This window comes from Folsomia candida, unplaced genomic scaffold (assembly GCF_002217175.1).
Source record: "Folsomia candida strain VU population unplaced genomic scaffold, ASM221717v1 Fcan01_Sc013, whole genome shotgun sequence".
Lineage (NCBI taxonomy): Eukaryota > Metazoa > Arthropoda > Collembola > Entomobryomorpha > Isotomidae > Folsomia > Folsomia candida.
Genome location: NW_019091205.1, coordinates 3,350,467 through 3,375,538, shown reverse-complemented (window position 1 = coordinate 3,375,538; position 25,072 = coordinate 3,350,467). Strand labels below are relative to the sequence as shown.

General features: G+C 35.0%; 1 protein-coding gene across 1 annotated transcript in view; it reads left to right on the top strand.

Moving 5' to 3' along the window:
- LOC110855588 (probable G-protein coupled receptor B0563.6) overlaps nt 1-24,312 on the top strand; it is a 30,577-nt gene extending 6,265 nt beyond the window's left edge. Inside the window, exons 2-6 of the mRNA XM_022103995.2 lie at nt 18,254-18,403; nt 20,541-20,732; nt 21,521-21,700; nt 22,958-23,115; nt 23,615-24,312. Coding sequence (XP_021959687.2) covers nt 18,254-18,403; nt 20,541-20,732; nt 21,521-21,700; nt 22,958-23,115; nt 23,615-23,836 — 902 coding nt within the window. The 3' untranslated portion in view covers nt 23,837-24,312. The remainder of the gene's footprint in view (nt 1-18,253; nt 18,404-20,540; nt 20,733-21,520; nt 21,701-22,957; nt 23,116-23,614) is intronic.
- The last annotated feature ends 760 nt before the right edge of the window (nt 24,313-25,072 follow it).

The window sequence follows — 25,072 nt, the reverse complement described above, 5'->3', positions numbered from 1 at the left end:
GTAGATTTGGCTTGCACTAATTCTAACCCACTTAAATGATTAAGAGGATCCTCTAATTGAGCAAGTTCCACATAAATCTTGCCCTAAACATAATTAATCCTGTAATTTACAACGAGTTACATAAACTAAATAAACTTTTGGCGGATGGATGATACAATTTTTTGAGTTATGTATGCTTAAATAAAACATGTTTGTGTATTGTGCCAATTAACGAAATGAGACGCTGAAGGGACAACATAAATATTGCAGAAATGTTCCAATTAATTTGTCTAACTCCTCGGGGAAAGTAAACTTTATGCATTAAATATAAGATACTCCTACGCGTATTAGTAGATTACTTAAAAAATTCCAGAGAGGCTTTGAACATAAATTTGGAAAGGGAACAGCTCAAAGAGCAACCGTTTTGTAGTATTGGTTAAAATGTAAAGATATTTTACTCAATTAGGGAATTAGATATTTTTAGCAAAACTTATTAGTTTAAAGATGGAGGAAATTTCATGCTAAAATATTTCCAATATGTTTTTGCACAACAGGAAGAGCAAGTCAACGTACTATTTACGTATTTCTCGTCGCAAGTAATCTGCAAATAAATTGTGGGAATAAATATATAACAGAAAGTTCTGAGATTTGTGAACAAAATCCAACCAATTCTAGGAGAAAGTCTTCATCAAATATCTTTGAATTTGGCAGTAAGTTGGGTTGCGAAATTTTGCAAAATCTTATATAGAAGTGCACCGGCATGCGAAATTTGCAAGAAGTGTTATACACAGTTAGCTTGAGAACGCCTAAAATCTTATATAAAAGCACGACATTTTTATCAAGTTAAAGGAATTAGGACGAATAGTGCAAATAATTTGTGGCACAGACTCCATTTGTTTGCAGTAATTCAGTCATCCAAGAAGATCAAAGTAAACAATACTTGATACAGGGGCGAGATTGTGCAGATGGTTCCATTATTGACAGGACAACGAGCACCCCAAGTCAACCATGTGCCCTCGTTCCACCGATATCTAAATCTGATGCAAGTTAAAGAAAGAGGGTCGTTAATCCCGTGAAAAGTGGAGACGAGAAAGTATTATCCACTAGACTGGAAATTGTATCGTGGGAGAGGAATTAAGTAAATACATAGATTGGAAAATCAAAAAAAAGAAACAGAAAATTCAAAAAGAATAATTTTGGAAATACAGTTACATATTGAGTTTTTATAAATTCTAAATTTAACATTGCACAGTGAGGAGTGAGCCCATGATTAGTAAGTATGTATTGTTTGTCCTTCGGGATTTCAAGACTTTCCATTACGTGTTCATGATTTTGTTAGGATTCAAAATTCAAAAGTTTTTTTTAATTTCTGAACCCTATTAAGTACTAAATTTTAATATGATTGAGCACTTACTGTTGCAGAATAATTTCAGAAAATGTTTACACTTGCCTCAAAACATTCGAAGAGAAAGCACAACTTTCTCCATGATATAATTCCACTTTCATTTTTACCAAACTTTCGCCCGGTATTTGCATTTCTGCTAAAATAATTTTGTCAAAAACGTTGATTAAACCTTGTTCACCTGTTAACTGTTATGGTTTCATGATGTGTTAATTTTAGAGAAACCCATAACCATCTCAATGACCTACACACTTTTGTCCTAATTAAGGACCCCCTTCTCACAGAGAATGCTAATTATGAAAAATAGAGCAGACCACTTATCACAAGTGGACGGACGACAAAGGGCCAAATTTTGAATAGCTTGGGGACCATTCACAAACCACGTGATCAATTTTACCGCCCAATTTGGCCATCAGTCTCACATGTTCCGCGGTAGAAGTTTGATGAACCTGAACCACTCTGCAGTCACGTTCTTTATGAACGGCCCCTCCTGAAAAAGTTGACTCTGAAGAACAAAAGCAGCCTGAAAATCATCCCGTTGATAGAAAGTTGTCGGAATATGAATCGTTTCAAGTTCCGGAGTGGAATACGTAATGCAATCAGACCAGTCAAATCTCGCCCGGCCGCCTGAAGTGAAAGAGAAAGTGGAGAGAAAGCAGTGAAATTCTACAGATTGCATTCAACAGATTCCGGAAATTAACCTCGTTTATGTAGCCCGATGAAAAGGAAGACCTTCCCGAATAAGCGCATATTTCTTACAGCGAGCATTCCATTCTAATGAAAAAATATGAAAATATCTTCATTTCTTAAGTTCCCGGAAAAAAAATTAATAATTTAGCGTAATTTTGATTGGGTGGGAAACGAGTCACATTTTTTCGAGTAAGATTTAACTTAATTTTTTCAATCGAGATTTTCGTAATTTATTACTTCTAAGATATCGAGAGAAATTAACCTTTAAAAATATGTGAAGAATATTTATTTACAAATTTTCTTTTAAAAAAGTACTTAACCGTACCGTACCCGTACTTAACGGTGGAAATTTAAAGATACAAAATGAAGATAAGCATATTTTTCGCTGTAAATTTAAATAACATATGCAAATTGTGACGCTAGTAGTTTTTAATTTCACAAATTTGGACTTTTAAAATTTGTGACAAACTAACCTTCAGAAGTATTTATATGATCTTTATTTCTTAATTTCCTCTCAAAAAATTAACAATGAGGTGGAATTTAAAAGAGAAAGGTTCAGTAGCATTCGACATAAAATTTATATAACGTAATTTTTGAACTATATATGCCCCATTTAAATAATTTGCGAGTATTTTTTTGCAAAATTTTTGCAAATTGAGCTAGTCAGTTCTTTCTCTATGTATGTATGCATGTATGGTTTTGCAACATTTTTTTGCCAGAAACAAAAAAAACATTGCACGTGTTTTTTCCTTCTTCACTCTCGAAACTGTCACGCCACTTCCCCTCGGCCATGGCTGACTGACGATTGTGAAGAAACACGAAAGTTGCAAAAAGAGACCGGATGCACACACGTCTGGTTGCAGATAGAGAAAGAGAGAGGATGGAGAAAGTAAAATGTGTGATTGCATGACCAGATAAGAACAAAGGGACAAGAAAGAACATTCCGTAAAATTTGTTACGTGTTCTTTCTTTCACTTCAACGTTTATGTGCAATCTTGCTGAGTTGTAGGAACAGTGTTTCAAGTCAAGTCGAGGATACGATAAATTTACAAAGTCAGCTGCGTTTATAGATTTTTTAAATACACGTTCAGGCTGAACTGCTAAACTAACCTAACCTAATTTAAGGCTGGCTGGGTAGGTTCAGAACGGTATAAAATTTCATTACTCAATTTCTTAGTACACAGTCTAGAAAAATTGATTTGTCGACTTTACACTAACTCATATCGTAATTTGATTAAAAGAATTCTAATCATCATTAAAAACACTAGTTAATAGCTTTAACAGACGACATCACACACATATTTATACGCTGAAAGACGCTAAGACACATAAAGAGCAGGAAATCATCACGGAAATTTATAAAAGATCGTATAAAATATAAACAAAAAATACCAAAAAATTTGTGACTAATGAGGTAAAAGACAAAAAGGATCCGTTCATGTAGAGGCCGGCCTATTATCAAGAGGAGACTGAAATTGATCACAACTGCACCGAAAAACTCACCTTTTTAGGTATGTAGTAGATAAGCATAATTTTTCTGAGACAAGGAGAAACTCGACCTGTCTAAAGTTTCCCATTTTTAAGCAAATCTCTTGCTTTCTACTGAACTACGACGCAACATTTGTACGTGAGTCCCTCTTGAGCTGCAGCTACTCAGCACTAGTGGACAAGATAGAGAAACTTTTCCATATATTATTTATCTTCATCCTTTCCCAGAGGGCTTTCTCCAAGCTAAGCTGGTCACAAATCAAGTACATAGCATACACCACGTTACATAAGTACATATGAATGCAAACCGTGGTTACACAAGTCAAGAAAAAAGTAGGTTAGGAACACCGGCTTAAAAATTCGCGACCTTTTTTTGAAATTGTTCAAGGTTTTACGATAATTCGTCAAAAACTGAACGAATTTTTAAAATGAGTAAGGCTGTCCATGCAAAAAAATACTTCTTCAAAAAAATGTGTAGGAGATGAAGGTGTTAACATTTTGTCTAAATTAAATTTTCTTCTTAACATGTTAACAGGCTCTGCCAGATAACCTCTCAGATTTACTTTTTTATATCTAGCAATAAAAGCGTCTGTTGGTCAAAAAATGGGGACAACAATATAACTTTTTTATAGAATTATTTGTGAAGTACATAAACAAGCTTTGCCAGATAACCCCTAAGATTTTTTTGTCTCTATTTTTTCAAAGAACCTTAGTCAATATGACCAGTTAACTAAAATTTTGCTACATTTGTTGAGTATTTCATTTAAAATCTAAATTTCCCACGTTACAATTCCGCCACTTTCTCCACATGGGACTTTCCCAGGACGAAATTTTAATTATGCAAACTTTTGCCTAGTTTTCCACACATCGCAAGATTAGCCCTTTCTCCAAATCGACATACTCGTCACAAACATAATCTGACTTTCTCGACTCGAGTAAGTAAGTAGGATTAGCTGGTAAAAAAATTGTGACCAACCACAACTTTCCCTTCTTCTTTTCTGGGGAAAGCGGAAAAACGTGTCATCGTCTAGACGAGGCAGAGACGCATTCAGTATAAGAGAAAGAGAGACAGAAGAGGAGGCAATGTAACCATAAAATAATAAAGTCACCAAATATAGAGAGGAAATAAACCCAACTAACTAACTGTAGGAGTATAATTCTACGGATAAGATAATAAACCTTATAACTTATCACTTTCACCAGTCAAGTGAAAGTAGACGCCGCAGTGTCTCTATGTTCTGGAGAGGGTGGTGTGCAGATAAGATGTCATCGAGTTTAAGATACATTCTTAGAAATCTGGTATAGTCAGAAAGCTATTTCTCGATGTTAAAGTTGTTACCGCTTGGTAGTAAAAAAATTATACCGGTCCGCAAAAAATTTGCTACGGGTATGGTAAAATTTTTATACCGAGCTAGTACCACAGGGTCATCTATTCCACTTTGGTACAGTCATATATGGATTCAACCTGGTTTTATTTTAACATGAGAGTTCTTAGAGTGTAGAGCATCGCATTTTCTGAATTTTAATTTCGAAATATGCCACTTTTTTAAGAGTGCAGAAGTCCAAAATCTACTACATCCTTTATTTTCGTCCCCTAATTGATGTCTTCCTCACAATGGGAACATATACCCTCGTACTTTCTCCACTTTCTCCATTTCGTCGATATTTCCTGGCACGAGATCTCTAATTTTCGATATCAAAATTATTATCACATCAAATGCAAACGATATCAAAGTGGAATTTCGAAAGGGCGGAGACCAACCAGACCAACCGCAACCCGTGAGATTTATGAAATCGCGTGCTCTGCGAGATTACACTGCACGAGACAATGCGATGGATAGCGACTCGTAGACAGACCGACAGACAGACAGACACACCGCATATGTACATATGTACGTATATAAATCCAGTTTCTACAGATTCAAGGATAGCTGAAATGGAAACCGGGCTGAGGATGAGGCCAGACAAATTTATTATTTACTTGTCTCATTTTTAAGGCCGTCTCCACGAAATTTTCTACCCGATTAGATTCCCAAAGTTGTCTCGAGTGACAAGTTTATTCGATTTAAAATGCGGGAGGGTAAATACACTCTTAGAAACCTGGTATTAAATCATTACTGACAAGAATGACTACCGGCATTCGTAATAAAGGGCATTACTGTTTAGTAATGAGAACGAAAAATTTACCACTCAGAAACAAAAATGCTACCAATCCGGTAGAAAGTTATTACCAAATCAACACCAGTACGAAATATACATACATATATCTGCCTCTACCAGATTTTTTACAGTGTACAATCCCCGTTTTTCAGTATGCCCCATATCGAGTTTCGTACACAGAAAAAGAATTGATTTATCTACTCAACATGTCGTTTAGCCCATTATTCTGTACTTTTCCTTTTACCGAGCTACTCAGCATACGTACGTAAATACATTCTTCTCCTGCTCGTAGATCTTCATAAATGTTAATTTTTTATGTATGCGTATCCCAACTCAACGTAACCAAACCACGAGTACTGAAGAGTATTTTAGCAGTAATGACGAGGAGTAGACCGACATAAATCACAGACTTCGTGCCGTTCGCATCGTGCACTCTGCTCAATATCATTTGCACGGAATGAATAAACTATGTGGAGAAAGGCAACCTGCTTTATTTCCGAGAGCATAATGACTTGTTCTGACTTCTTGTCGGGGTTCGGGCGGCTTGATGAAGCGTAGGTTTAGGTTTTGCTATTTATTTGTGTAGAAAGGAGGATTTATAGTTTGCTAAACAATTCAATATGTGAAATAGTGTGGTGGCGTGGATATGAGAAAGGTATGTATGTAGGAATGCATTAAGTGGAAAGTTGGATAGATGGATGCACAGTAAATTATGTGATACATACATACATACATACAAGTACATCAGGATTTTAATCTGCTTAAGTATTGTGTTAAATAGTCGACCGTGATATATTATAATCGTTGAATTATAATCATATTCAATACGTAATGACAAATAATTGTCTTATTAGACTAAAAGAAGCACTACATATTGCAGGAAATCTATGAAATCCCCAATTAACCTTTTAAGTAGCCTAGTACTGATCAAAAAACCCAAGTAATTAATACCGCAATCAGGGTTGAACTTATGCTACATCTTACATATTCCTTGCACAGAGTTATAAGAAGCTTAGGAAATGTAAGGTGCAAAAAATTACGGCAAGAAATTGTTATTTTTGAATCAAATAATTTTGTCTCTTGTTTAAAATTCAAGAAATTTCTTGCGGGTGCTTTTTAATCAAAAATTGTCAAAAATTCTTTACCCCAGGAAATAAAATGCACCATTTATGTACAACCTCATAAAATCCACCCCATTTGTGCAGCTTGCATGTTCACCCCAGCCAAAGTGCATGATTAAGTGTTACGCCGAACTCATTAATGAGAGAACAATAACAATGTTGTTTTTTCCTTGGGGGGAGTCCACTTTTATTTGTCTGTGAATGTTCGGAAGCGGTTGGCTGGTGACCAGCTGGAAGAAGAAGTGCTTTTAACCCAAATAAAGTGAAAGTGCGGACGACAGGATGCCAACTCGGATGAAAAGAAAGAAATTACTTTCTCTGTCCAAAACTCACCCTAACACTGATGCAATAATTATGTTGCGAGTGTTTTTATACATGTCAAGCATGGGAATAAAATGTAGTCGTGACATGGACAGACTTGTACTAAATAAATTTAGGACTAAATTAAGTAAACAAATGAGGGAGCTGTTTTCTAAACATTGTTTTAACGTAGGGCTTGATGCCTCTTCACGTAAATGATCAAATTAACACATTTTTAATCATTTCTCAGCTCTGGGGATTTATTTTAAAATTCTGGGCAGAGGGTAAGTTGATTAGTAGAATGGTGGTTAGTTTTTTAATTTAATTTTAGCCACTTTAGGGAGTTTCAGTTTTTGAAGCTTCAGAAATTGTTGATCTCTTCCTTCAAAGCCTGGGATTCATATGCATTTATAGAAGTAAAGGTTGCCAACTCCATTCTCTACAAATGTGTAGTCCAAAATTTTGAAATAAATTTCCAGAGGCGATAAATGATAAAAAATATGAAAATGATTCTGATGTGAGTCAACGAGTGTTAAGTATATTTGCAGGCAGAATTTGTGCCAATCTATGTTTTTTGTCCGTTTCTAGTAGGGTTGCCGTTTTTGTCCGAGATTATCCTATCCGATCGGATAGGATCGGATAATGTCGGATAGGATAAGGAAAAATACGATTCGGATATCCGTCGGATAGGATAATTTTTTCAAATTATCCGACTCGGATTATCCGATGTTATCCGTCGGATATCCGACGGATATCGGATAATTTAAAACGACGAGTTAAGTGTAATTTGGACACGTATATGTGCGAAAGTAAATATTCCATCTCCAATTGTATTTCATTTTCATCCATGGATATATTTAAGTAATTCCAGCCAAATCTTAGTAAAGCTAGCAGATGTAAAATTATTACCATGTCAGACACAAAACGGTTCCCTTTATATATATGTAAGGTTATTTTCCCATTGCTTAAAGAATCAATCTAGTTCTGTGGGTGCTTTAAAGTAATTAATTTGAATATTGACATTGTGATAAATTGACCTGATTAAATACTGCGTATCATACTTATTCAAACTATTAAAGAAAAGTGGAGACTTACAGAAAGACGTTTGTCAAATATATACATATGAATCACTTATAATTCCTACAACTCCCTTAGTAGTACAGACTGTACACTTGACATACATAATTTTAAGAGAGCATATGTAAATCGAATACCCGACAATTGTTTGCATTATTTGAAATTTTTGTATTTATTTTGCTAATTAATTTGATTATCCTATCCTATCCGTCGGATATCCGACGGATATCGGATAGGACAATATTTCTGAAATTATCCGATTCGGATTATCCGAAGAGTGGACTAATCCGGTCGGATAAAAATTATTTTTATCCTATCCTATCCTATCCGATCGGATGGCAACCCTAGTTTCTAGAAAATGCGTTCCCGTCATGGGAAAATATATAAAATCCGAAAAATTTAGCTTGAGATGTGGTACTCAATAAATGACATTTTAGTATATTATAAATAAAATTTTGTTTCCTGTAAATACAAGGAATTTTGCAAAATTTTACATTCTCCAGTTGAACGGGTCACAATACTGATTTTTTGTGTTGGCCACTTCGCCGCCTTCACGTTAGAATATGCAGGACTACAGTCAAGAGCAAAACTTTACGACATATGGAAGAGACTTTTGGGACATGTTATTCAAATGGGGAATTAAAGGCCGTAAAGTTTTGCACCGCGTACCTTTCCGAATAATTTTTTTAACGCTGTGATATAATTTTTATTGAATAAAGAGTGCAAAAGTAGGGGGTGACGTGGTAAATTATTTTTGTCGCCGAATTTTTTTCAAGGAACTACAAGGAATTGAAAGAATTAATTTTGGAAGAGACTTTTGGGACAGCCATAAGCACAATGTGTTGTCCCAAAAGTCTCTTCCAAAATTAATTCTTTCAATTCCTTGTAGTTCCTTGAAAAAAATTCGGCGACAAAAATAATTTACCACGTCACCCCCTACTTTTGCACGCTTTATTCAATAAAAATTATATCACAGCGTTAAAAAAATTATTCGGAAAGGTACGCGGTGCAAAACTTTACGGCCTTTAATTCCCCATTTGAATAACATGTCCCAAAAGTCTCTTCCATATGTCGTAAAGTTTTGCTCTTGACTGTACATTCCTGCCGTTGTAACCCTTCCCAATTTACGTGACACCAATGAGGTGAAAGTCCTGAAGGAATTTTTACTACTTTGGTAGCTAGAAACCGGTGAAAGTCACGTAACAAATATTTTAACCCGAACTACACTGTCGGCCTGCCTACTTACTCACGCATATTGCAACCTCTCATTACGTAATGAAGATGAAAGACTTGCGGGGTTCACGGCGTGGATTATATAATTTGTGCGGAATGATCACTTTGATGTGACGTGAAACAACCAACAACTATAAATTTCGGAAATTTAGTATAAACTTACTTTTCACCAACTGTCTCGAACAATTTTGTTTTCTGGCTCATCAACAGACGTGATCAGAATATATGTAAAATTATCGAAATGTAAGTAGAACAACTTTTACGCCCAGTTTGTCCAAAATATGTATATTACATAATTCTACATAAGAGCCTAAAGAACGCGCCCCATATAAATAAGTTGCTATGGATGTTCTGCATGATTAAGGGATTTGTAATAATTTAGTTGAGCCATGTACATATGTGCGTGGAGACAAGTATGAATTTTCAAGGAAATTGGAGAATTTGATCTCATTAAAATTTCCTCAGTAATAAAATAATTTTAATAAAATTACCAAAAACCAAGCATACAAAAATAACACTGAAATTTTTACTGAAACGTTAACAACGAGAACCCTTTGATTTCAGGGGTTAAACTTTGACATGTGTATATTCTTGTCTGCACATAAATATTCCAAAAAATTGCATACTTTCTTTAGCAGAATGTCATCCACACCACATTTCCATTTCTTTTATTTATTTGAAACGAACTACGATATATAAATTGACACACGATGTAGTCTGTAAAAAAATACAATAAATTGCTAAATTGCCCCCCACAGGGCAATTTCCTGACAGGAAGAGAAGTTTGAGAAAGTCGGGGTTTGAAAGTAGTTCATATCCATACATAAACAAAGGTGGGTTGTCATGTGTCATGTCAAAACTGTCCAATAAATACATGACCTGATTTCATGGTACTCAAATTTCTTCAACTTTCTACATGTACATATTTATGTATTTCGCTAAAGAAATATTTTGGTAAGTCTGTGTCGTAAAATAATAAAACCATTGGAGAAATTATGTGGTGCTGTCGTGGAAATCAATTTAATAACATTATTATGCACGCTAGACATACAATCTTGGCTTGTTCTGTATATTTAATATTTTCACGTAAAGCGTGTAAAGTATGCAAGTATGTGTGTCGTGAGAAAATTAAAGGATAAATCTGTCGTCTGCAAGTCCACACTTATCACGCGAACCACATTACACACTCTTATTCTATTATGTTCATGTTTAATCACAAATTTCTCGAGTAGGGTTCTTAAAACATCATTCTTTTAAGGATGATCCAGTTAAACTTGTTGTGTTTGAATGTTAAATATATACATTTTGAGTACCGAGTTATATGAAGTCGGTACTCAAAGCATGCATGCCAGCAAAAACCACCAAAGTCTTTAGAACCCTGTATCCAAGAAATTCAATCCGCCACATGGAAATTTCGCATTTCTCACAAAACATCTGACAAACTTTGTCCAAACATTCAATATTCAACTCGATCACAGTATTTGCATCACCACCGTCAAATCAAACCGTGTAAGAAAATCGAGACAACAATTTCTCAAAAACCCAGTGGCCAAACTTGTTCAACATTTATTAAATTCATGTAGTGAATGAGTAAGTATATATGCCCAAGTTTCTGCGTATATTTGCAATAACGAATAGAAATTCCGAGAACCTCCACAAACTGTAAGATAAACAGTATCGCAAAAAGATTACTTCAAAAAACCCAAAAATTTCTAATTAGTATTTTAAAATAAATCCTGTAAATATCATTTGCATTATATACACTGTCCTTTTGGAAAGGATGGAGTCAGCGAGTAATTCACACGGAGTAAAAACTTGAACGGTTACTTGAACGGTTTTCGTGCCGTAATTTGGCCCAATTTTCTTCATAGGACCTTTTACACAAAAATATTTGTACAGAAAACTGTTCAGACTGATAAAAATGTAGTTCCGCAAAATAAAAAAATACTAGTTTTCTATACGATTTTGAAATAGCATGTGTATGTATCAATCTTTTTGTCTAGTGCGGAATTCGTCAATGATTTCTCATCGGGAGCAACCTCTCTAATTTGCATATGTAAGAAGACCAATTACTTTAATTGACAGGTTACAATGGTGCAGGTATGTATTTAAGGACCATGAATATTTATAATGTTTTCTCCACGTGCTGTGGTCGCACTCAAACTAATAATGCGCAAATAAACAGTATGTCATTTGTCACACTAACCACTATCTTCCCACACACTTAACCACTATTCACTGGTTTGTTACCTAAATACGTGTTATGTGACATGTATTAAGTGGTAAGTAATCCATTCCTGCATAATATTTCAGGTCTTGTGGTAGCAGATACATAGGCAATTACTGTAATCTCCCTCATTTTCCATGCCAAGGTTATCGCTTCCCCGGGAGAAAGTTGGAGGAGAAAGTCGAGTGACACTGAAGACTGGCAGTGGAAATTAGGCTGAGACAAACCTCTTGTCACGAATGAATAAATTGCAGATTTCCTAAATAAATTCCTTTCGAGAAACTTAATCTTGAATGCATAAGTAAATACATCCACAATATTTACACATATGTACGTAATTTATCTTGTAATGCTTAGGAGATTATAATTACAGGATAGAGAGCATGAAATGAAAATACTTGCATACATGTCTATGTGTAGATCAGACTTGAGACAAAACTATCCTTAAGGACATATTCCATGTTATACTCAAAATAAGTTTGTAACAAAACCGTGTGAAGCACGACCATGTGTTGATAAAAATTTGCTACCGAAAAGTAAATTAATTTAGGGGAGATTCAAATTACTACCACATTTTCATCAATTTCCACCCGAAAAATTTAGCATTTTAATTTCTGCTGAAATTATTGTAGCAAGATTTTACTAATGTGGTAAAGCCCCATGAATGTATACTGATAATATGCCGTGACAATTTTGTTACCAACCTATGTTACACAAAACTAATTTTGTACAATATCAGAATTCTAACTAAATAGTGTTTTCGTGATTAAAGCTGTGCCCACGTTTAATTACGATGCATGCACAAGATTCCCAACTTTTCCGTGGTAAACACATAAATTAAACCATTCCAGACCGAGGCTTGTTTATTTTCGAACATGATGCACAAACAGAATTCCTCTCCGTCCAATTTCCACTGCACTTTGCTCAAGATCTCGACACAGAAATTTGTCCTCTATTCATGCCACACACTAAAAAATTATGTTACTCTAAATACTCGTTTGAGAAGCAAATCCGCTCTGAATTAACCAAACTATACAAAACCCAGTGTAAACTTTACGCTTTATCAAGTTAACGTTAATCTTAACAAAATGGTATTGACTCATCACCGACCGGAATGCATATACATAACTTAACCTTCACGGGTAAAAACGGACATTACCGTACAGCAATGAAGTATACATTTGTGGTAGTGAAAATTTACCAGAGAGGAACAAACTATTACCAAATTACCAATCGGGGACGAATGTATTAACCAATCTATACCAGCACGGAGTGTATATGTGACTTCATCACATTTTGAACACTGTAGAATTCAGAGTACATGTACTTTTCAAAAGGGCAACCTTATTTTTAAGAGTGTCGAGAATCTTAATTAATTCCACCACAAGAAGCACAAAACGTGCATTCATCTCCATTACACAGTTTATGTATGTTTGTTTGCTTGTTGCACAGAACTGCGTCTTAGAATATGCACATATGTACGTTCATCTAGCCACCCACTTAATCGTGACCTTCAACTGCATCGCATCACAACAAGTAATAAAAGCTAAGTACCATTAACGACCAAATAACAAACACGTCATTCACTGCAGCAACTAACGGCCGGCTGGGGTGAAAGCAACTCGGAAATAAATTGTGGCTTAATTTGCGACGAGTAGAGAGGAAAATGCATATCTACGTACACTCTTAAAAAACTAGCATTGAATCATTAGTGAACCGGAATACATGCATAAATAATTCAATGAACTATCAATATGTATTTATGTGGACAAACTTTTACCGGCGGAGATACTAAATACACATGTGTACCCAATTCTACCGCACGGTAACACAATAGTAACAACTTATGTCCTGAGAGTAAGAAATGTCCTGCGTGGACGGTTATATTTTTGTTAGCAGAGCGTTGATACTGGGGACTGAGCAGGATTTATCTTCTGTATGTACATAAATACGTCGGTGACAAATTATTACCAAAAGGGTAGAATTGTATACGTATGTATGTATGTAGTACCTCCGCCTGTAAAAATGGTATCATAAAGTATTAAGTGTGTTGTAATAACGGACATTACCGTTTAGGAATGATGTAATGAAAAATTTACCGCTTAAAAACGAACTGCCATCCATCCGGTAGAAAGTTATTATTATTACCAAATCACTACCAGTGCGCAATAGGTATATGACTCAACCAGATTTTTAGCAGCGTATCAGCTGACAAGGAATCAATTAACGTCAGCACTCAAGCCGAAAACACGTTTCATTAACTCTTTCCTCGTGACGTGAATAAGATTTCGGAGGGCTTTTCTTCAATCCAGTTTTATCCAAGGTTTTTGCTGAATAGTGAATTGCGGAAAGAAAAGAGAAAGTTTGGGGAAAAGCAAACCAGGCAGGAGAATTTTGAAGTTTGGGTTGCGGTTTGTTTACCTCGAAAGCGCCACGAGTTTCAGGTTAAAGAAGAAATTTATCTAGATTGGGTACGAAGGTATTCATGCGATCGGTGTGGGAGGAAGTGAAAGTGAATAAGCTATCTATATATTTTGGTAAGAGAAAGATAACCAAATTGTGTAGAAAGGCCCTTGAGACGTCACATTTATGACTTAAATGATCCCGAAGGGTTTGAGCTGAGCAAGTTTTCAGCTAGATTTAGTCGGTTTAAGGAAAAGTCGAAAAAGTGAAAGTTCAATAGCGACGCGTCAAAAAATTCAGCCAAGTATGGTCTTGCCAATCCTCTAAACCTATGCATGGCCTCGAATTTTCCTGCGACTTGGAGAAACAGAACGCCGAATTTTTAGATCCTATATTTATTACTACAGATTATAAATCTCCAATCAGACATCTTCGACCCTAAACGTGTGGTTCTTGAACTATATAAAATTATTGGTTAGCATTTGCTAGCTGAAACACTAAACATATCATTATCTTAATCGCTAAACGTGTTTTTACGGAATTAAAATTAGTTTAGAAATAACAGATTTGTTCAACTTCAAAAACTAAACTGCTGTCATTTTTCATCCTTTAAATTGAGCATTCGTGGAAGTAGATACTAGTATTTTTGCGGCCAGGATCATGAAATTATGTTTATATATAACCCAGCATAAAACTTACAACAAATGCTATTTACTTAATTACATAAAAATATGTCACCTAAAATCAAAATTGCCTTGCAGTTACATAAAATTGAATTTTGAATTTGCCCGATAAGATGTACGCACTTGTTCTATCCACCTTTTTCCTAATGGATTAAGGACTCGTGGTTTTTTTATTTCTTTGCCCAAGAAATAAATTGCCAGTCGGTTGGACAAGTGTGTGCATGGTTGACTTGGATTGTTCGTTGTCCTGTCGATAATGGCACCATCTGCAAAATCTCGTCCCTGTAGCAAGTACTTTTACTTTGATCTTACTGGATGACTGGATTTCTAGAAAGAAAAACTGTAGCCCTCTCTTCTAGTTTCTAAGAATTGTTTCCTATTTCTGGTTAAAAATATCGATTTCATCTGTACAAAAAATATTGGACATACTCAAGTCAAGATTTTATTCCGAATAAACCCTCTAATTAAGGAACAAAAATCCCGTCATTTTCTAGAACAAAGTTCTCTTAATACGTGTGAAGTGATTTTGGCGTCCTCCACATGCGAAAATTGTCTTTGATTACGACAAATGAATTAAATTTTGTTAAATGACTTTCCTCATATGAAGAATAAACCCTATTTATTTCACTAAATCCACATTTGCTGCCCTGCGTGATTTTTTTCCGCTCAGAAACATATTCTATCTTGGATGCTCGTAATATGATCCGGTATTTTCTGGTGAAGAAAGGTTTGTGTAACTCAATATGCTACCATTTCCGGAGAAAGCACACTCACACCACCAGCCAGCCACCTGACCTAGTCTACTTTCACTTTCATCTCAAACTCACCGTATCACATTTCCCCGCTTTCACTTCCTTACTTAAACAAAGCTAGCGGATTGCAATTTCCATGAAATTCGCGATGTTTGGATTATTCTGCTGCATTACGTAATCATCGACCGGACTCCTTCTTACCGCAGAATTCCGTCGCAGTGATCTTTTAAGTGAGTCGAATTTTTGTGGCGTGCTGTATATGTACGCACACGAGCGAGATCACGTATTTATGAATCAGGAATCCGTTCAGACTCTCAAATGTGGAAATTAGAATTGGAGAAAAATTGGCCAGGCGGAAAACATCAAAACCAATACATAAATGTTTAATGAATCGTTTTTTGAATAAAACATGGAATTTTGTATGACAAAAGGGTGGAATTTTTGGTTGCCTTGTACGCAGTTTTATTTTCTGTTTTATTTTTCGTGTATCTTTGATTATTTGAAATTTGATACCTTACTTAAAAAAGCATGTGGGTCCATAAATGTTGTTACCTTACTGTTGCGTTACTTCGTACTTAAAAAAATTTGTATGCTTAAATATTTATGTAATGAGACAATTCACCCAGACCTTGGTAACGTTGTAAAATCCGTGTATTCTGAAAATTTACAAAATTTTAGAAATAATTCTATAAAAAATTTACTAACAAATTTTCGTGAAATTATTCAAATCAAATACGTCTCTTAATTGTGCAAAAGTTTGTAAATTTATTCCACCATAATTACCGATTTTGATTTTCAAAGTTACCAATGTCTGCGTGAATTTCCAAAATACCTAATTCGCATGTGTTACACAGCAATTGCGAATATGGTGGCGAAATTTGGCACGATTTTTCATTTTATATGAAGGTCTTTTATCAATACCTGTATGGATTGCTGCTCTGTTCTTAACGTAATGTGTACAAGGAATACGCACATTAACGGCATATTTAATGCGAAATGTTCGTGCCTATCATGGCACAAGAAAGTATTATCAAGTTTATGTAGTTTATGTTTATGTAGATATTTACTTATCCCCAGTTTCAATTCTACCAGTGTTTCGTTGTTCAACACTTTGAAATATTTCTTCATCATGACTTTCACTTTTTCGCATTAATCTTAACAAATTTACGTACAGATAAATGTTTTTGTATTTTGCTTGCGTTTATCATCAGTTAGATACATAATAGGCCAGTGTTGCACATTTGTTTCTTAATTTTCGATTACAATAATGGAAATTAACACTGTGGAAAGTTTAGTCAAAATACAAGAGTGAAATTGGAAAGGTGAAATTGATTATTTTTTTATTAATTTCACGTTATTAAATATTTTCCAGACAGGCGTGCGTTCAATATATTTATATTTGTCAATCATTTTGTTATCTTCATCTTCAAACATCTACCTGAAAAAAATGCAATTAAATACTTCAACCTTAGTTTGTATACATCCATGTGTGAACTGTGAAGCGACGTCTGCAAAAATGTAGCATTCTGTTAACCTAACCATAAAGCGCGTGTAAAAATGGACAGATAGAATGGCAACCACTTAATTTTCGAGACACATTTCCCTCGTTTCTGTCCTTTGTACTTGACTTGAGAGACGATGTTTAATAACTTTTTTATGGGAGACGTACATAAACTTTGTGTCTTCTTTCGACTAAAGGATCAGGCGGGGAGAGTACAAAGTATGCAATGCCAGATTTTGAAACCATTTTGAATTTACAGATATATGCAGCTAAGCAATATATAGAAAAAGTCCTCAGTTTTAAAATTTTCTATCTCTTAAAAATTAGATAAGGTGGTTAAATATATTTGTCACAAATTTATTGCTGACTGAATTTTACCATTTTTTGTAAAATTTGTTTTTGTCCTACGAATCTGGCGATGGAAACTTTGAACATCATCCTTCCAGTATGCAAGATGAAGAAATTCATTCCCTTAATTAAAAAAGGAGTCCGCAATAATTTTCCTGTCTCCATGATTGAATTAGGTAAATATTTTACAGTGAGCAACATGTCTACATTTCTCATTTGGCGAATGTCATTTTTGTAATGAAGGGCTTAAATAAATAAATTAAATTCTTGGGTAGTCAAGACAGCAGTATTCCATTAATTAAGTCATCCTTACATCTTTACAAGAATAAATTCATTACTGAAGGAACTTACAATTTTAAATTAGAGTTCTACACACCCTTAAAAATACTGGCACACTTTGGAGAAGTAAATACACTCCGAAATAAATATTGAATAAGCTGTACTAAACCCGGGGCAAACTTTGCATAAAATAAAGTTAACGCTACTCTAGATTTAGTTTAGCTTATGAATACTTAACAATACGTATCATTGAATTTCTAATGCATTTATTTACTTCTCTAAAGGGTAACATTATTTTGAAGAGTGTGAAAACATGAATGCTTAGCTATAGGAAACCCAGATTTTTCTAAATACTTCCCCTTTTACTTTCTCCTGATGTTAGTGAGTCCAAAAAACCACGAGCAATTAGGTGAACGAAATTCTTCCAGTGAAAAGCTGTCTCCTCTAACGAGCTCTCTCCCTTTCTCCAGTTATTACCCAGCGGAAAGTGAAAGTGCAATACGTGCCTGTCATTCACTCTCTCTCATTACGAATCGTGTGGGTGGTGAAATTGGTGCACATTTCAATACCATTTTGTTAATGGGGATCCCTCGTTTATTTGAAATTGCAGGTTATTCCTCCGCCGCTCTGATGGCGATCATTGTCGCAATTCCGTTCGCTGTCCGGGTCCTTTTTCACAATGAGGTCGGTCCCTGGAGCAATCTGTACCAAGCTTTCTTTCACACGTATCTCGAGCTCTATCTGGGAAACTCGTGTCTTGGTGAGTGACAAAATTTTGGGAGTGGAAAATTATTTAAATCTAATTAAGTTAATGGTGCAATTCATCATTGTCTTAATTATAGTACTTACAACAAGTCAAACAATTGATCATGGGCGAAGCGAGGCAAATTGATAGTTCAAATTTTACGACTAATATACAAACAATTCTATACATTGTGTTTAGTCTTGAAACAAATACTAACCTGTTGTGATAAGATTGATAAAAAGTAGAACGTAGGGCAATACTGTTTTACAAAACAGGTTAAGCAAAGTGAAATAGCTGAACTATGTAACTTTTCACACTAGGTGAATCTGCAACAGTCCCGAGCAACACGCTACCGTACCGATATATTAACTGGTACATAATTGGTAAATATTACGTAGAGATTAGGCAAAGTTGGTAAATATTTTGAATTTTTGCATCGGTAAAAGCAAATGTTTTGTTACAGTATAGTGAAGAATAATCTAGTGCAAGTGTGGCTAACACAAGATGGCTATTGCTTACCAGTGACGCGGTAAAAAGATATCGGTTTTCCGAATCGAAGGTTATGAACCTTTTGTGTTTCTCGGGTTACCAAATACCTTTTAAGCCATCCTCCCACACACACACACACACATCACGGACACGTTTTTGGGAGCGTGCTGAAATTGAGTGAAAGCGAGGGATGAGATTAACAAGAGTGACATTTTATCCTGCGGCAATTCCAACTTTCGGATCTATTCTTTCCTACAATATTAAACAGGAAATGACACGAATTCTGGGCGAACTCACGATAACTTTTGCATATCATTCGAATCGAACAAAATACTTCCACAAGTTTTGCTTAATTTACTTAGATTTGATAAAACTTTTCGCAAATTGGGGTGTTCTGAAATATTTGCAAACTACGGAGTATTTTTCCAGATGCTAACAAGATTAGAATGTCCGCCAAGCGATTTTGCACGTGATAATATGAGAACCTCGATTATTAGCAAAAATAATTTCAAAAATTTAAAAATTTAAATACAAATTTTTCAAAATTGTTGGATTCATAATCCGTACAATTGTTTTCTCAAGTATCTAATATACTTACCAGCTATTATTTAAGGCATCTCGATCTTCGGCCTCAAATAACCGTGAATTTAAGCAAGCCGTCACGTCGCACCGATTTGAAGAGCTATTATCCATTCCATAAGTGAAAGTAGTTTGGATAATGTGCTCAATCTGTTGAATGCACTTGGCAGTTTTCCTCTGCAGAAAAAAAACTTTCTTCATTCTCCTCTGATTGCGTAATACCGATTACATAACGGATTTCAAATGCACCCTTCAAAACCAAATCACGTAGAAAACTTTCTCCAAATAAAAGTGTGCATATTTCTGAACCTGACGTGCTTAAGGGTTAAAAAAGTTCGATGACAAAAAAAAGATCTTTCTTTAACACGCTTTGTTAAAAAAAGCCTATAAATAGACATGCTAATACAGAATTGGGATTTAATAAAGATTACATAACTACTTAATTCTGTGTTTCGGTTGGTGAAGTTGCACAAGCGTGAAACAAAAGTCAGACCGCAGATCACTAGAAAACCGCATTGGGTGAAAGAATAGAAATCTTGATATCGAAGAGGTCGAACGGCACGTCGGAAAGAAAGGGAATAAATCAGGACAACACGTCATAAATCTTTTAGCTTTCTCCATGCAACTTTCTCTCGGTGCAGTATCTCAAAAAAAGTACTCTTAGAAATCCAGTATCAAAATAATACCAAGCGGGAATCATGTGTGGCACTGGCAAACTAGTATTGATAAGTAAGCAGCGTAGTGAAGCGTAGTAAACACTAGCACGGTATTAAGGTTTTACCATATCCGTTTCAAATTTATACGAACGGGTATAATTTTAATACCAAGAGGTAGCAACTTTCATACCGAGAAATCAACACCTGCGGGACCATATCAGATTGGTAATAGTGTACGCCATACAGTGCGGTAATAGTCTCGGTATAAAATTTGTACAATGTCTGTATTAGTTAGTGGCCTATAATTCTAATATCAGCTGGAGACACATTTAATACCGAGAAATTCATACCAGATTGTTAACAGTGTAGAAGAAAGTGTTTCAACCCTTTTTCTAAAATCAAGGTCATTTTCATCATTTTCTTTTCAGGTGTTGGTGTCATGATGCTGGTGGCATTGACGATGGAGAGATTTGTGGCGGTATGTCATCCCGAAAAGTCGAGAGCGTTGCAGGGGTCGCACAAGGCGTACGTCATCATTGCCTCTATTCCCGTACTCACACTGCTTGCACACACCCCACACATGATGAGGTTTTCACTTGTGCAGTGTCAAACGGACGACGGTAAGTCAATTTTGGTCAAATTTTAGGAGTTATAATTTTCTAAAGTTACTTATTTTTTTTAATTAGTGCATAAATTGGATTTTTATATTGACGATTTTATAATTTCCGGTTATTAGATGGGTGAAATATTTATCTAATTATGTTTAACCTTATTAGTAAGTAGCTCAGGTTTTAGCCTGCAGATTGGAATGTTGACAGCTAAACGTAGACATGGATAAAAGTTGAAACATTACCCTCTTAAAGATAACGTTACCCTTTAGAAAACTAATTTTATATTTATCTAAATATACTAAATCCAGAGAGACTTTCCTCCCTGTCAAGCTAACGTTACTCGGGATTTAGTGAAGCTTACTTAATTTAGAGTGCATTTACTTTTTAAATGGATAACAATATTTTTAAGAGGGCATGTTCCGGATATTTGAAATCTGAGACTTTATTAATTTAAAGATATTTATAGAAAATTTAATAACTTGTTTCAGGATGTTTACATAATCACCACTGGAATTTACAGTACATGACATGCTACCCCAACTTTTTGCAATAACAAACATTCCACCAATCTAAAGACTCCATTTATAAAAATAAGATGAAGCCGGGGGAAATCTGATCATCTCACTAGTATCAAATTGCATAGATCGCAATATCCGCAGTGAAACTAGAGCAGTGAAAGTGCTCGAAATAATCTGATGATGTTAACTAATCTGTAAAAATTTACAAAAGCCCTGAGGACACTTTTTCGAAAAGCTCTAAAATTTCTAAAAATAAACCTTTTAATTTTTGATTCGTAGGTTTTGAAAAATACCAGGGAAAAGAAAACCAGGCCTTTCTCTCGTCCACCTTCTACCTGGTATACAAGTGGTTTATCAGTTTGATTTTCCGCCTAATTCCCACCATCCTCCTGGCTTATCTGAACCTCCGAATTATTGTGGCTTATCGAAGAACTTGTGCCAGAAGGAGGCTCATGACGGGTAAGTTTCAAACATATTCTTATCATGATATATACCTTGTAAAAGTTCTGTTTTAAGAGGGATCGCGTGATTATCGTGTAATCATCCATCGCTACAAATACAAACACAAGTTTTACTTAGCAGATTAATGAGTAGGTGTATCCAATCACAAAACAAGATTAATTCGATTAAATCGAGAACAAAGAAAGTAGATAATTGAGTTTTTTCCTGCGTGAAGACATACCAAAATTCGTATTAATTTGTGCAGTCGTGCAGTTCTGGTCGGATTGGATTCTGGGCATCCATCTGATAACAACTCATTACCAGTTTTATCCCTACATACTTCTCCTTCGGCTAGAAATAGACCCAGATTTGGCCAGAAATTAATTTATCTGTGGAATTCCCGTGAGCCAAACACGTATGTAATTTCGTTGCACAATGCCACAATATTCAGGCCATGGCCAATACATACGCGTAGTTCGTCTGTCATATACATTTATTTACGTCATGTCGACTCAATTTTCTCGTCTATCACTTCCCATGAAGAGAATCGTGTATTTGTATCTAAAATTTAACGTATTGCTATTTATTTCTAGTATTTCTAGTGTACACTCTTAAAAATAAGTAATGTTACCACTTTGAAAAGTAAATGCACACTGAATTGTAAGTTAATTAAGCTATGCATACCAAATCCAGAGTAGCGTTAACTTGATAATGGGCAAAGTTTACCCTCTATTTGGTTTTGTTTAGTTTACTTATCGTGTAATTGACTGCGCGTTTACTTTTCTAAAGGTAACATTATTTTTAAGAGTGTACATATGAATAAATATTTTTATACGTATGCAAATAAGACACTGACAACGATAAGCTTAGCATTTAGAAAAGTCCCTTATTTAAAAAAAACAAGCCATAAAAAAGTTCACATAATATCGAATTCAGAGCGCACATACTTTTCTATAGACATTATTTTTAAGAGTGTGGACTTTCTATTCATTGCTTTTCACCGCAAAACCGCTAATGTCTTTCTGAACCATTTCTGCAATCACTCAACTATTTCAGTCCCTATTTGTCAGTCAACTGCACCGAATTCTTTCTCTAATGGGTGTTTACTACTTTCTCCCAAAATAATATATTTTGTAATAAATACACGTCGAAAACTTTCACTCAGAAATAAGTAGGATATTTGTGTAACGAAAAACACTACTTTTGATTGATGCATGTATGTATCACTTAAAGAAAATGTTACTAAAAATTCGTGTGTGTAATGATCTGTTACAGGAAAAACGAGCCGAGATGAAAGCAAGAAATTTGCTGAGGAGAGCAGAATCATGTTATTGCTGGGGTCCACGTCGGTCCTATTTTTCGTCTGTGTGACACCAATGGTCATTCTGAGCCTCATGTTCACAAAGTCGTTACTGAAATCGTTTTCGTTCCAGGTATTTAAATTGACATAATATTTTTAGTATGTAATATGGCCGTTAGTTGCAGGGTTTTATGCAATTCGGAGAAAATTGATTTCCGGGGAACAATCGATATAAATGGGGGAAAGTTCAAATTGTCCTAAATTTGAAAGTAGGGCAGTATTTAGTGTAATTTAAATAAACGGGAGTTCTACAATTTACTTTTATGATGGAAACTTGAACAAATTATTAATTGCCGTAAACTGCACGAAATTTGTTTGTCGCAGACACAATTTCAAGAGCGCAAGAAATGCAAGAAATAAGCGCCATCTAGCAGACAATCCCTGTCGTTAAATCCATTTGAAATTGTGAGCCGCTAGATGGCGCGTATTTCTTGAATTTTTTACACCTCACATTATTTGCATAGCGGTGCAAGAAATGCTGAAACTTTAAAATCGATATTTCTCACTTCCACTCGTCGAAATTAGATGTCATATTACCCCTACTAAATAACCCTTCCTTTAAAACCTTTCAGGTGTTCCGCTCCGTCGCGAATCTCCTCGAACTGACCAACTATTCACTAACATTTTACATCTACTGTTTATTCTCTCGGGAATTTCGGACCACATTTTTATCCTTTTTCAAACCCAAGAATGGCAAGAAATCACCCATCGTAACGAATAAGATATCCGGCGGGAGAGGAAATCAGGGGTCAACCCCTCTCGACCCACCACGTGGATCAAGTCCTCTTTTATGACAACAGGAGACCATGACCACGGCAACGACAAGTTCCAACCGGAGCGGTCCTGGTCTTGTGGTCAGCACGTTTTTAATCCCACCGAAATCCAGCTGCTCGTCTTCGGAACATTTCAATGGCTCGATTTAAATGAGTTAATAAATTAGCGTGTAAAAAGTCAACTTTTTAATAGGGGTTGTTCACAAAGGATGTCATTGATATTGCAAAGGGAATGTTTTTTTAATGTTTGTGTAACATGAAAAAAACAAAGAAGATTTCTCAAAATTGATTATAACTTTCGACCAAATTATTTATTGAATTTGATAAATTAAGGTGATCAGTGGTAGAGTTAGTTTAGTTTTTGGACTGATCAGGGTTCACAATTTTTTATATAAAGTTCATATAAGTTTTCTGAGATAATAAATTTCATGTGTCACAATAAGTATATATGTACGTGTAAATATTTGTAATTAAATTTTGAACATAATTTTGAACATATATAATCTTGAAATAAAGCATTTTTTATGAAATTCATGAAATGTGAAGGTATTAAACTATTTAATTAAATTCGTCATATTATTTCACTTTACGTCTTATTTATCACATTCACTTCAGGGTCGAAATTAAAATGATTTTATGAGAATCGTAAAAACATGTGGAATCCATATTACAGTTATTTTGCGAGTTTTTCGAGGAACTTAAAAAGGAGAAAAATATGAGTAAATTAAACATACTACATATTTATAAAGCGTTTTGTGTGAAGAATTTCAAATTTAGATACGGCTTTCATAATTTATGACTTTCTCCATAATTTGGAAAACTAAAAGCAGGAATTCCACGTCCACGACTGCATAAGAAAGTCCCACGTAATTTACATTTTGAGCATTTAATATTTTGCAGGACTTTTGCTCCAAGCAAAAAAAACAGCTACCGGAACCAGATGCACATATACACACTTAAAAATAATGTTGTCATTTTGAAAAGTACACGAACTCTTGATTCTATATTAAGTAAACTATGCGGAATCTAGAGTAACATTAACTTCGTAAAAAGTAAGGTTTACTCTGAATTTATTACAATTTACTTAATATAAAATTTTGACTGTATTTAATTTTCGAAATGGTAATATGATTTTTAAGAGTGTACATAGTCTTCCTAGAGCCATGAAAGTGGGAAAAGCTCAAAAGAGTGTGATCATAAGACAAGCTAAGGACAAAGGGACAAGGAAATTTGTTGCATGTCCTTTTTTACTCACAT